Below are 13,628 nucleotides of genomic sequence, written 5' to 3' on the forward strand. Positions count from 1 at the left end.
AGTCCACATGCTGGAGTAGATAGACCCTGAGCACTGCAGAGTGTGGCCTCAAACTAGGAGAAAAAATATCAACCCCAGGGGGCTGGAGCAATAGCACAGCGGGTAGGGCATTTGCCTTGCACGCGGCCGACCCGAGTTCGATTCCCAGCATCCCATATGATCCCCTGAGCACCGCCAGGAGGAATTCCTGAGTGTAGAGCCAGGACTAACCCCTGTGCATAGCCAGGTGTGACCCAAAAAGAAAAAAAAAAAAAAAAAATATATATATATATATATATATATATATATATATATATATATATCTCAACCCCAAACCCAAAACCAAACAAAACATGATTAAGGGTGGTGATTGATTATTGATATTCCTTTATTATTGTGTTTGAGCATTGCCTAGTCCTGAGTCCTGGTCCTATGCTCACAAATCACTCCTGGGGGGGTGCTACTTGGACCTGATGTTGTGCAGGGCAGCCTCATGCACAGTTCCTGCCCTCCCGCTGTCCTGCGGTGGAAGCAGTCTCGATGATCTTGTTTTCTGCTCATTGTCTCATCATTGGCAGATACCTCTTGCCAAAGAGCCTCGATTATAGTCACGAAGCTCCTGCACAAGCCAGAGGAACGTTGAAGCGGACTCGAAACCTCTCTGCAACGCAAAGTCCTGCTGCTACCACTCCTGCACAATGTGCTTCCCCCCAGCAGCCCCCAACACTTCCCCACAGCTCTCCTCCAGGTGACCTCGTTGAGGGGGGCATCTGTTGCCGTGCCGCTGAGGGGACCCCCTCTCCCAACTCAAGTGCCCTACGGCCATGCCCTCTGCGGGGCGCTGGCACCTGGAGCCCAACATCCCAAGAACGTAAAGTGTGTGGGGAGATCTTCAGTGACGCCAATCTGCTGACGTGTCAAATCAGGGAGCACCACGAGGAGAAGCCATGCATGTGTGAGCTCTGCAGGAAGAGGTTCCGCTACCCCGAGTACCTGCAGGCTCACACCAAGGAATACATTGACCTCAAGAAGGTCTTTAAGGTCACTGAGTGCCCACAGAGGTTCCAGTATCCCTCTATGCTGCGCAACCATGCTAATGTGCACTCGGGGTTCAGGCCTTTTGCCTGTGAGCAGTGTGGGAAAAGCTTCAGGAGTTCCTGGAATCTGCGTCAGCACAGCCGGACCCACACAGGGGAGAGGCCTTACGACTGCGAACACTGTGGGAAAAGCTTTGGGACTCGCTCCAGCCTGAGTCGGCGCAGCCGGACCCACACCGGGGAGAGGCCGTATGACTGCGAGCATTGTGGAAAAAGCTTCAGTACTTGGTCAGTTCTGCATCAGCATAGCCGGACCCACACCAGGGAGAGGCCGTATGACTGCGATAAGTGTGGAAAAAGCTTCAGGACTCGCTGGAACCTGCATCAACACAGCCAGACCCACACCGGGGAGAAGCCATATGACTGCGAGCATTGTGGTAAAAGCTTCAGGACTCGCTCATACCTGCGTCAGCACTGCCAGACCCACACCAGAGAGAGGCCATATGACTGCCCCGAGTGCGGGAAGGCATTCCGGTGTAGCTATGCAAGGGCCGTGCACATGCGCATCCACACGGGTGAGCAGCCCTACATTTGCCCGCAGTGCGGAAAAGGTTTCCGCTGCTCAAACACCTTCCGGTGCCACTTGGTGACGCACACGACCCAGAGTCCTTTCCAGTGTCCTATGTGCGACAAGGCCTACCGATGGCGCATCTCTTTAACAGAACACCTGCAGACTCACAAGGTGACTCCAGCTCTTACCTGCGGAGAGTGTGGGAGAGTCTTCAGCCACCGCCACAACCTCCACCGGCATATCAGGGGGCATTTCAAGGAGCAGCCGTTTGTTTGCCACTGCGGGAAGGGTTTTGGCCAGGCCGAAGCCCTGCACAAACATGTCCGCCGAACCCATCCTGGAGAGAAGCACTGAACCTATCTTCTGCCCTATGTCAGGATAGTCATCTGGTCTTCTACCAACCTGTAAGAAGAAACCTTGGGGTTGCAAGAGCGTGTGGGGTGCAATTCTGTGCCTCAAATTCTTTCCCCCCCCCCAAAGCTCAGGGTAAAGCCATTTGTTTCTGAAATCATGTTGGGGCTAAAACTGATGATGCTCAGGAAGGACTTGAGGTTCTGCTCCCAGAAAATTAGTCCGGTGGTTCTCAGGGGACCCTGTGAGATACCGGGATTGAAACCTGGGTCAGCCACATGGAAGGCCAGTGCCCTACCTGCTATGCTATTGTGATAGCCCCCGCAAACTGTAATCTCGGCTACTTTGAAGTCATTTGTGACTTGTGGAGTCTCAGGAGAGGGTCCAGTGGGGAATTATATTAGAGTGACGATATGTTCCTTATGTTTATATTTCTTCGGAGCCCATACCCGGTGCCGCTCCAGGCAGATTCCTGGCTCTGCTCTCAGGGATGAATCCTGGGTGCCTTGGGGGACCCTGTGATATGTTCCAGGTGCGACCTGGGTCAGTTGCTTCATGGCCAGCACCTTCCTCTTGACTATGGGTCTGGCTCTGAAATTCTAGTTTATTTTAGCTGCTGCATGATTTCCATGTCTGTTTCAGGTAGGGTTTACAAACATCGAGTATTTCAGAGATTTTATTATGATTATTATTATATTTTTTCCTTCTTGGGTCACACCCCGTAATGCACAGGGGTTACTCCTGACTAATGTACTCAGGAATTACTCCTGGCGGTGCTCAGTGGACCATATGGGATGCTGGGAATCGAACCCTGGTCAGCCGTGTGCAAGGCAAATGCCCTCCCCGCTGTGCTATCGCTCCAGCCCCGAGATTTTATTATTATTATTATTATTATTATTTTTTTTTTTTTTAGATAGACACAGGTTGGAACTCAGGGTTCCCTCCCGTTTCTGGAGTCAGGGATCACTCCAACAGTGCTTGGGGATTATTCCGGGTGTTGCGTATCAGGTCAAGATTGGCTGCATGCAAGCTGGGCTCCCTGCCCACTGTCTTACTGCTCTGGTGAAACTAATGGAGGCTAAGCTAGCACTGACCACAGTGAAGATATCTATGGCTCAGCCGACTAAAAGCAGCCCTTAGAGTCCAGTACTATGTTCTACCATGGGACCCAAATAGAGAGAAATGCTGGCAGCGGAGTCAGACTGACAAGTGTCTGTCACTTGTTGATTCAACATCCAGAGTGTTGATTCAACATCCAAAGTGGAATATCTTCACAGATCTGAGCTTCAAAGAAGAACATTTTTCTTCAATCACACTCATTGGTACATCAGTGTCACATGAGCTTTGGTCACTGGTAAACATTGGTGGCTGGTCATTTGGACAATAATCCTCTTAGGTGCTTAGACCTGTGCATCTGCTTACCGTATTGTGTGAACATTTAGGGACATGAGTGACTCTACAGTAAATATTGGTTCATAATGAATGTCAGTGTTTTCATTTCCCAAGGGAAGGATCTTCATTTATTCTCCAACCCTGGATATGGGAGAGGAGAGTCTCCCTCCCTCGAGAGCTAGAGAGACCCTTCATTGTGCTCTGTGTGTTGAACAAAGTGAAGGTTCCATGTATGAGAAATGGAGTGGGTCACTGTGCCATCGGGACAACTTGTTCTCTTGGCGATTGTGGTAGGAGTTTCTTCATCGAAGGACAGAACAGTGGGGAGGGTGCTGGCCTGGCACACAGCCACCATGTTCTCTGTCAGTTTCCACCAAGATCTTGCTGCGTGTCCCATATTCCATGGAACCCTTGGAACTGTGATAAACCCTTTTCAGATTTTCTTAGATGTTGACTAACTCAGGTGATTGGCGGTGAAATAATGGTGACCTTGAGTTCCATATAGGTTTGTAGGGGTGGGAGGCCTGGGTAAACCTGAGCCCAGACCCTGTGATTGGGTGGAGCAGCCTAACCCAAGTCATTGAGTGCTGGGGTTTCTTATTTTTTTTGGGGGGGGGTACACATCTACTGTTTTCAGGGTTAGCTCCTGGCTTGATGATCAGGAATCACTCAAGGTGAGTTGGGGGGCCTTTATTGGGATGCCAGGGATTAAATTGGGGTCAGACACACATTGGGCAGGTTCTCTAACCACTGAAACACCATCCCCACTCCCTAAGGTTTCTGAAAAAAATTTTGAGGATTTTTTTCTTTTCATGGCTGTGTGGGACCCACACCCGGCGATGCTCAGGGATCACTCATGACAGTGGTCAGGGAACCCTATGGGTGCCGGGGATCTAGCTTAGAATGGCCACCTGCCAGGCCAGTGCTCCTCCGCTAATTAAATACCCACTCCCCTCTCTTTTCTGATTCCTGTTGTGCCTAGTGAGGGGTGACCCCTGGAGGTTAAATGACCCCATCATGCACTTTGGTGTTGATGCTGCTGTTTCTGTTTCTTGTGGGGAGTCCAGACTCTGCTGGGTCTGGGTTGCTGGAGGTGTGAGGTTCCAGCACTTTTTTTTGTTTGTTTTTTGGGTCACACCCGGCAATGCACTGGGGTTACTCCTGGCTTTACACTCAGGAATCACCCTTGACGGTACTCAGGAGACCATATGGGATGCTGGGAATCAAACCTGGGTCGGCCGTGTGCCAGGCAAATGCCCAACCCTCTGTGCTATCACTCCAGCCCCAGAACTTCCAGCACTTTCTCATCTGGTAAAAGCCAGAGGAACTTGGTCTAACAAACTGTTAAGTTCCATCCAGCAGTGCTCAAGTATTATTCCTGGCTTTTTGCTCAGGAAGTTACGGGGTGCTGGGGATTGCCCTGAGCCTAGCCATGCTGCAGATGGAGGAAAAGATGTTAGTGTAAGAGTAAAGGATGTCCCTGAAGGGTCCACCGCCCAGCACCCTGGTGGCGGCGTACAGCATAATGTCATTTACCAGAGAGTCTGATCAAGCCTGTCAAGCCACTTGAGTAATTTCACAGAAAAAAATGGGGGGTTTCCAGGATCATGTGGAAGAACAGTCACAGCACCATGAAACTTTGCAGTATTGCATTCAGGGCGTTTGTGATCCATAATCCCACAGAGTTGGGGTTCATGATGGCCACGTAGTACAGGGTGTGGTAGACGGCCACAAAGTGGTCATCGGCCATCATGGCCAGCAGGAAGTTGTCCTATGGCAAAGACGATGAGAAAATGCTTCTAGGTAATGCAGCCCTCGTGGGAGATGGCTTGGCTTCTTGTCTGGATGTTCTGTAACATCTTGAGGACGGTGGTGGAGATGAAGCAGATGCCCACCAAGGACAGGTCAGACAGAAAGATGTACATGGGCTTGTGGAAGTGGGGGTCTAGACTGATGGCCAGGATGATGAGCAGGTTCCCTAAGACAGTGACCAGGTACATGGACAGGAGCAGCTGAAGATGTGTTTTGACTTCAATTCTGGCTCCCTTGATAATCCCATAAAGAAGAATTATGAAATTCTGGTATAATTCTCTGTTTCCATGTGTAGATAACTACCAGGAAGGGGGGGATGTTGGAAACATAATGGCTAGTTTTCTCCAAACAGAACATGACTAATATAAGTTGAAATTCTATAGTTGCTATTTTTTAGAAAAAGTCATTGGCATTTTGGCATCGAAATTGTAGGGAATCCCCTAAGTCATATACAAGTAGGAATTTCTCTTATTCACAGTCTCCCACCTTCAAATGTATGTATTGTATGATTAAATTTTACTTTAATTTTCAGTGGAATGGAAGCAATTTCTACATAGGGCCACACCTGGTGGTCCTTAGGGACCGTATGGGATGCTGAGTATCAAACCTGACTCAGCCACATGCAAGGCAAATGTCAAACCCACTGTACCATTGTTCTGGCTCCTGAAAGAATATTTGTTATTTTGGGGCTGGAGCAATAGCACAGCGGGTAGGGCATTTGCCTTGCACGCGGCCGACCCGGGTTCGATTCCCAGCATCCCATATGATCACCTGAGCACCGCCAGGGGTAATTCCTGAGTGCAGAGCCAGGAGTAACCCCTGTGCATAGCCAGGTGTGACCCAAAAAGAAAAAAAAAAGAATATTTGTTATTTTAAAAAAATTTTTGGATCACACCCCGCGATGCACAGGGGTTACGCCTGGCTCTGCACTCAGGATTTCTCCTGCTGGTGCTCAGGGGAACATATGGGATGCTGGGAATTAAATTCGGGTTGGCCGCGTGTAAGGCAAATGACCTACCCGTTATGCTATCACTCTAGCCGCCAAATTTAATATTTTTTAACTGAACTTTTATTTTTTTTGGACCAGTCTGGCAGTGCTCAGGGCTTACTCTCTTCTCTCTGCTCAGGAATCACTCCTGGCAGTACTTGGGAGACCATAGGGGAGCCTAGGGATCAAACCTCACTCAGCTGCTGGCAAGACAAGTGCTCCAGCCACTGTACTATCACTCTGGCTACGAAAATAATTTTTTATGTAACAGCACTGTTATTTATTCAGCCACTGATTAATAAAGCAGCCAGCCATGAACTTCACATTAATTAAAAAAATTTGTAATTTAATATCCATGAGAAAGACCATTACAATTTGTTCATTATTGGCTTTCAGTTATACAGTGATCTAGTATCCATCCCTTCACCTTCTGTGTCAGAGGTGGTGGGAAAGGCATTGAAGGGTCTCTAACAACCCTGAGCTCCACGGGGTGTGGCCTCCAAATCCAAAAGCAAACCCCTAAAAGTGACCGAATGTTTATTTTGCTTCTGGCTTCCTGCTGGTTCTGGGTTGCTGGAGGTCTGATCTTCCAGCACTTTCTAATCTGCAGTCATTTGGCTATAGCCAGAGACACTCTAAATTGGATAAATATTTTTTTGGTTTTGTTTTAGGTTATAGATTCATTCCTGAATCTGTAGGTTTTTGACAAACGAATGAACCATTTCCACACAAAACTCAAAAGGCTTAAGAAGCCAGTTTATTACACATTCAAATCATTCAAGGAAAAGAAAACTGTACATTGCCTGCCCCAAAGTCCAAGCATTTCCTTCTGTCCATGTGTGATGTCATTCGTCCTGTTCCTCAATGGCCGGTCTTGAGTACGTTGGCCTGGTGCTGTCCCTCCCCATCTGCTAGTCTTCAGTACATGATGACGTGGTCTTTTCTCTGCACCCATTTCTGCCCTGGTCTGAAATCTGTCACCTTTGTCCCCCCTGTTGACCCCTGCTGCTTTTCTTGCTGGACCAGTATGGGATTGTCCCTTACAAGCTCCCTGGCCCCTGAGCTTCCCATTGTCACGGACATGTGGGCACAGACGTTTGCTATCCTGCTTTCTCTGTGACTGGGGGTGAGGAGCTAAAAGAGTGTTGCCCAGCTCTGGAGAGTGAGGGGTGTTCCTGTTATTTGCTACTTCACACACACACACACACACACACACACACACACACACACACACACACACACACACACACACCCTCTATCTCTGCAAAGATGCAACACACACACACACACACACACACACACACACACACACACGGTTCCTGTTATTTGCTACTTCACACACACACACACACACACACACACACACACACACCCTCTATCTCTGCAAAGATGCAACACACACACACACACACACACACACACACACACACACACACACACACACACACACACACACACACACACACACACACACACACACACACACACACACACACACACACACACACACACACACACACACACACACACACACACACACACACACACACCCTCTATCTCTGCAAAGATGCAAAAGAAAAATAGCCGCATCAGTTTTTGCTTTTTCTCCTGTGGTCATTCCCCAGGTTCATTCGCAAGCCTGGTTCTCCCAAACTTCCCCTCTCAGTGACCTTCTTGACTTTGCCTTAGGTGCCTTTGCGCAGGGTCTCCTGCAGCTCCCGCCTCCGCCTCGGCAGAGACACCGCCCCCCCCCCCCTCCCGCATCCCAGGCCTGGAGTCCGGGCGTCCCCAGCCACGTCCATGTCCACCAGACGCTGGGCTCAGCGGGGTGAGAGTGGGTGGGCGCAGCGCGCGTGGGGGGTGGGGGGCGTCGGGGGGTCCAGGCCGGCCGTGGCGCTCGGGAGGGTGGTCCTCGCTGCCTGGGGGGCGCGCTCCGGCTCTCGGGCCCAAGCGCTTGTCGCCATCGGGCCGAGGTGGCCGCCTGCACTGATGAATTTTTAACAAAAACACAAGTGAAAATGCGAATTTCACAATTCAGAAGAAAACTTTCAAATACTGCAAACAAGGAGTTACAGATAGGTGATCTAGACATGTTTTCAGAACATTCTGGCAGCTACCCACCCTGCTTGTGTTGGGGTGGCTTCTATAGACAGTGAATAGCGCTTATGAAACTATTTGCCAAGGCCGAGTTTTCAGCCCAGTTGTCTTTCTTCCCTTGAATATGGCCCGGGGGGTGGGGGGAGGGAAGCCGGGGTTTTAAGAAAAACAAAAAGGTTTAAGTAAAACAAAAGGTGATGCAGGAACCAGGCATGATGGAGTTGCTCCTGCCCTGCTCAGTGTCCAACAAAGGGAAAAGCCTCCCGGCTGTGGTGTGGGTCTCAGCAGCATCTAGGAGAGCCTCTTTGGGTGTTTTCCTGGACCTTATGCTTCATGCCTTAAGCATTACTCCTTAAGCCTTATCCTACCTGATATCTGAAAGGACTTGGAAGGATGTGAGCCTGTGAAAGCGGAAAGGTGGGCCGCCAGGTAACTAAGATGAATCTGATTGGCCCTTCCCATCTCACCCGCCCTCAGCGTCAGCCAATCAGCGGTAGAGAATAGGCGATGGGGCGGGGAGATAACCGCGGCTGATGAGGCCCCCGCCGGGAACCTGATTTTGGCTCCCAGAACGCTGCCAAAACTGGCCACTGGTCCCGCGGGGCGCCAGCTCCTAAAGAGGAGCGATAAGGCAGACAGATTCCAGATAAATTTTAGACCAGGCAGCCAGGAAGAAATAATTGGGAACAGGGGCCGGAGCGATAACACAGCGGGTAGGGCGTTTGCCTTGCACGCGGCCGACCCGGGTTCGATCCCCGGCATCCCATATGGTCCCCCAAGCACTGCCAGGAGTAATTCCTGAGTGCAAAGCCAGGAGTAACCCCTGAGCATTGCTGGGTGTGACCCAAAAAGCAAAAAAAAAAGAAATAATTTGGAACAGGTGAGAGTGGAGCGAGGGAGTGGAAAAGGCGGAGGGGAGGAATGAGGCATTAGATCAGGAGGCCAGGAAGAAGTAATAGGGACCAGGTGAGTCTGGGAGTGGGAAAGGGGGGAGGGGAGGGATTAGTGACGTCATACCTGAGGCATCTGGACCCAACAACTGAACAGTTTAATGAAGTTGCTTTTCTTTTTCTTTTTTGGCTCACACCCAGCGATGCTTAGGCTTTACTTAGCAATTACTCCTTGCAATGCTTGGGGCACCATCTGGGATGCTGGGGATTGAACCTGGGTCAGCCGCACGCAAGGCAAACACCCTACCCACTGTGCTATTGCTCTGAGCCCTTAATGAACTTTCCTGTTGTTTGGTGGGGAGGTCACACCCAGCAATGCTCAGACCTTCTCCCTGACTCTCTAGTCCCAGATCACTTCTCCCAGGGCTGTCACTGTCACTGTCATCCCGTTGCTTATCCATTTGTTCAAGGAGACCAGAAACGTGTCCTCGACCAGTAACGTCTCGCATTGAGAGACTTACTGTTACTATTTTTGGCATATCCAATACTCACGGGTAGCTTGCCAGGCACTGCTGCGCGGGCTCGATACTCTAGGTAGCTTGCTGGGCTCTCTGAGAGGGGCAGAGGAATCGAACTCAGGTTGGCCGCGTGAAAGGCGAACGCCCAACTGCTGTGCTATTGCGGCTATGGGGACCCAATGGGCTGATGGGAATCAAACCCGCCCCATTTGTCTGTAAGACAGTTCTCTTAAACTGCTTGAGTGAAAAACTTTTTTGGTTTGTTTCCTTTTGTCTGGGCCATACCTGGTAATGCTCAGAGGTTACTCCTGGCTCAGAGGTTACTCCTGGTGGTGCTCAGGTGACCTATAGGATGTGGGAATCAAAACAGTGGCCACGCCCTCCTCACGCTACTGTTGCTCAGGCCTCATGAACTTTTCTTTTTTTCTTGTAGGGTCATAACTGGCGAAGTACAGGGGTTACTCTTGGTGCTGCACTCAGGAATTACTACTGGCGGTGCAGGGGGACCATATGGGATGCTGGGAATTGAACCCGGGTTGGCCCCATGAAAGGCAAACACCCTATCCGCTGTGCTATCACCCGAGCCCCAAACTCATGAACTTTTAAGCATCTGAATTTTGTCTAGAAATCAGTTCTGAAGAACCCACCCACTCTGCAGTGAATCTGCCGTGGTTCTAATACTCGTTATTTTTCTTACAGCAAGTCTGGAAGCTTCGCCACGTAGCTTCATATCTCCATATCCGCTGTGTCCTGACTTCCAACCTGCTCAAGTAATGGTGAGTTTGGACTCAGTTCTTTTTCATTATTATGATAATGACTGTGTCTTTTGGGCCTCACCCTGCGGTGCTCAGGGCTGATTCCAGGCTCTGTGATCAAGGATCACCCCTGGCAGGTGCTGGTGCCCATATGGGATGGTAGAGATGGAATTTGGTTTGGCCTCACGTAAGGCAAGTGCTTCCCTGCTGTCCTATCTGCCCTTTCCCTCTTTCCCCAGCTTCTATACTGCGGTTCGTGGCCGAGATTTCCATGCTAGTCAGCCTATGTGTGGTTTTACCTCTGTGATGATCCCCCACTTGAACCCTTCGAGTTCTACTGCTAAGGTCTGATGGCAGGCAGAGAGCACAAGCTTGAACAGAGTGGGTGAAGTCTGTGCTCAAGGTTAAGTCCAGAGGTTTTACCCAAGTTGTTCCTGCCCTGCCTTGGGGGTTCTTATGGGGACTTTCATGATGTAGACAAAAAGGACGAATCATTAGTGCTTTGTGGTCGATTTATATTTGGTGTAATATAAATTAAACCGAAGCAGTCTTTAGAGATTGATGTCCGTGTGCCACACGGGTGACTTATGTGAATTGGGGAGGATAAAGATGGTCACTATCTCCCCCATCCACCTTTGCCACCCTGGACCAGGTTACTGGGATCCTGGGTATTCTGTAACATTTGGGGATGGTTGTGGAGATGAAGCAGATGTCCACCCAGGACAGGTCAGAGAGAAAAAAGTACATGGGCTTGTGAAGTGAGCATCTCGACTGATGGCCAGGGCGGTGAGCAGGTTCCCTAAGACAATGAACAGGTACATGGACAGGAGCAGTTCAAGATGTGGGACTGCATTTATGGGTCCCATGGTAATCCCAGAAGGAAGAATTGTGAAATTCTGGTATAATTCTCTGTTTCCATGTGTAGATAACTACCAGGAAGGTGGGAAGTTGAAAACATAATGGCTAGTTTTCTCCAAACACAACATGACTAATGTAAATTGAAATTCTACAGTTGTGATATTTCAGAAAAATGCATTGGCATTTTGGCATGGAAATTTTAGGGAATCCCCTAGGTCATATCCAAGTAGGAATTTGTCTTATTCAGTCTCCCACCTCCAAATGTACGTATTGTACGATTAAATTTTATTTTAATTTTCAGTGAGGTGGGAGCAATTTTTAGGGAGGGCCACACTTGGTGTTGTTTTCGGAGTCTATGGGATGCCAAGTATCAAACCTGGGTCAGTTACATGCAAGGCAAACGTCATACCCACTGTACCATTATTCTGGCTCCTGAAAGAAAATTTGTTATTATTTTTTTCTTTTTGGATCACACCCAGTGATACACAGGGGTATTCATAGCTCTACACTCATTAATTACTCCTGCCCGTGCTCAGGGGACCATATGGGATGCTGGGAATTGAACCTGGGTTGGCCGCATGCAAGGCAAACGCCCTACCCGCTGTGCTATTACTCCACAGCCGTGATGTTTCGACCTTCAAGACCCTGAGTCTCCTGTGCCAAGGGTATCCTTATCTTCTAGGACAGAGAAGGAATAATTTCCCTTAGCTCTTCTCGCGCTCTCTCTCTCTCTCTCTCTCTCTCTCTCTCTCTCTCTCTCTCTCTCTCTCTCTCTCTCTCTCTTTCTCTCTCTCACTTTCCTTTCCTTGCTTTTTGGGTCACACCCAGACATCCTAAAGGGTTACTTTTGCCTCTGCACTCAGGGATTACACCTGGCAGTGCTTGGGGGACCATATGGGATGCCGAGGATTGAACCCAGATTGGCATGTTCTCCTCGCATCTCACTCTATGTCTCTCTCTGTCTCTCTGTCTCTGTCTCTGTCTCTCTCTCCTCATTCTGTCTCTTCCTTCCTTAGAGTGTGCAGATAAAACCTGTTTTTACTAAAAAAGAACAAAGATATGTGAGGCCAAAAAGATAGTTAAATGGGGGCTGGAGCAATAGCACAGCGGGTAGGGCGTTTGCCTTGCACACGGCCGACCCAGGTAGAATCCTAGCATCCCATATGGTCCCCTGAGCACCACCAGGAGTGATTCCTGAGTGTAGAACCAGGAGTAACCCCTGTGCATCGCGGAGTGTGACCCAAAAAGCAAAAAAAAAAAAAACAAAAAACAAAAAAAACAAAGATAGTTGAATGGGGAGGGATTTTCTTCACATGCAGCTCATCCAGGTTTGATCCCCAGTACCCTGTAGGGTCCCTCAGACCTGCCAGGAGTAAACCCTGATCACAGCCTGGTATGGAACTCAAGCAAAATTAATAATAATAAGATTTGTTTGTCTGCGGGCCACACATAGCAACACTCAGGAATCACTCCTGGCCTAGCTCTAGGGACCCTCTGAGATACCAGGGATGGAACTGGGGTCGTCTGTGTGAGAGTCAAGAATCTCCAGTATTATTTCAGCACCCCGAGGGCAAGAGGGGATGGTAGGTGGTGACAAGCTCGGAGGAGTGGCCCCAAGGGAGTTTGGTGACATTGTCATTGGGTGTACTCAGTTTCACGGGGGACATCTGGGAGCCAATGTGAGGCAGGCAGCACTTGTGATTTGTCTCCCAGTGGCTGACAGGGATCTGACAACCATGGGCGTTTATCCTCCAACTCTATCTTCCATCATTGCTTGAAGAGTGTGTGTTTGATTGAACCTCTCCTGAAGCCCACAAGCTCTCTGGGAGACCCAGATGCTTCCAGTTTTCATCCTGGGATGATAAGTCCACAGGAGCCAGAGCAGGGATTGGGGAGGTAGCTCAGGAAGCACAGAGCATGTGTTTTCCATGCAAAGCCCGAGTTTTGATCATTGGCACCACATGTTCTCTCCCCTCTACACACACACAGGTATGCCATATGGCATACCTCAGCATCTCAAGACCCAAGTGTCTAACTCTCACCAAACCCCTGAGTACTGCTTAGGTTAACACCCAAAAAAAGAATGACACTGGTGGGAAGCACCCAGAGCCTGTGTTCCACTGACCCCTGTATCCCTCTGGCTAAACTGGCCCTGTGGTCCAGGAAGAAGCCAGGAAGCTGCTATAGCTTCTTCCAACAAGTGAAGAAGGTCAGTTATGGCATTAGGCCACAGGCAGGCCAGAAGGAGAAAGGCTGTCTAACGGGAGACAGCGGGGGACCCAGAGACATGGTGGGAGTTTGGGGGCTCTGCATGCTGGAAGGACCCACAGGCCTCCGGGGACAGGGAGCCTGACTGAGACCTGAGCAGTGACTGGAGTCA

General features: G+C 49.6%; 1 protein-coding gene across 1 annotated transcript; it reads left to right on the top strand.

Moving 5' to 3' along the window:
• Positions 1-803: 803 nt before the first annotated feature.
• Positions 804-1,941, top strand: LOC129401800 (gastrula zinc finger protein XlCGF17.1-like). Its single transcript, XM_055124669.1, has 2 exons — positions 804-850; positions 906-1,941. The coding sequence occupies exons 1-2, from the start codon at positions 804-806 to the stop codon at positions 1,939-1,941; spliced, it is 1,083 nt and encodes a 360-aa protein (XP_054980644.1).
• Positions 1,942-13,628: the final 11,687 nt, after the last annotated feature.

This window comes from Sorex araneus, chromosome 2, assembly GCF_027595985.1.
Source record: "Sorex araneus isolate mSorAra2 chromosome 2, mSorAra2.pri, whole genome shotgun sequence".
Lineage (NCBI taxonomy): Eukaryota > Metazoa > Chordata > Mammalia > Eulipotyphla > Soricidae > Sorex > Sorex araneus.

Excerpts from the sequence above, each read along its gene's own strand:
- LOC129401800 (XM_055124669.1), top strand. The coding sequence starts at position 804 with ATGCCCTCTGCGGGGCGCTGGCACCTGGAGCCCAACATCCCAAGAAC. Across the intron at positions 851-905 it reads GAGCCCAACATCCCAAGAAC|GGAGCACCACGAGGAGAAGC; the intron begins GTAAAGTGTGTG and ends GTGTCAAATCAG.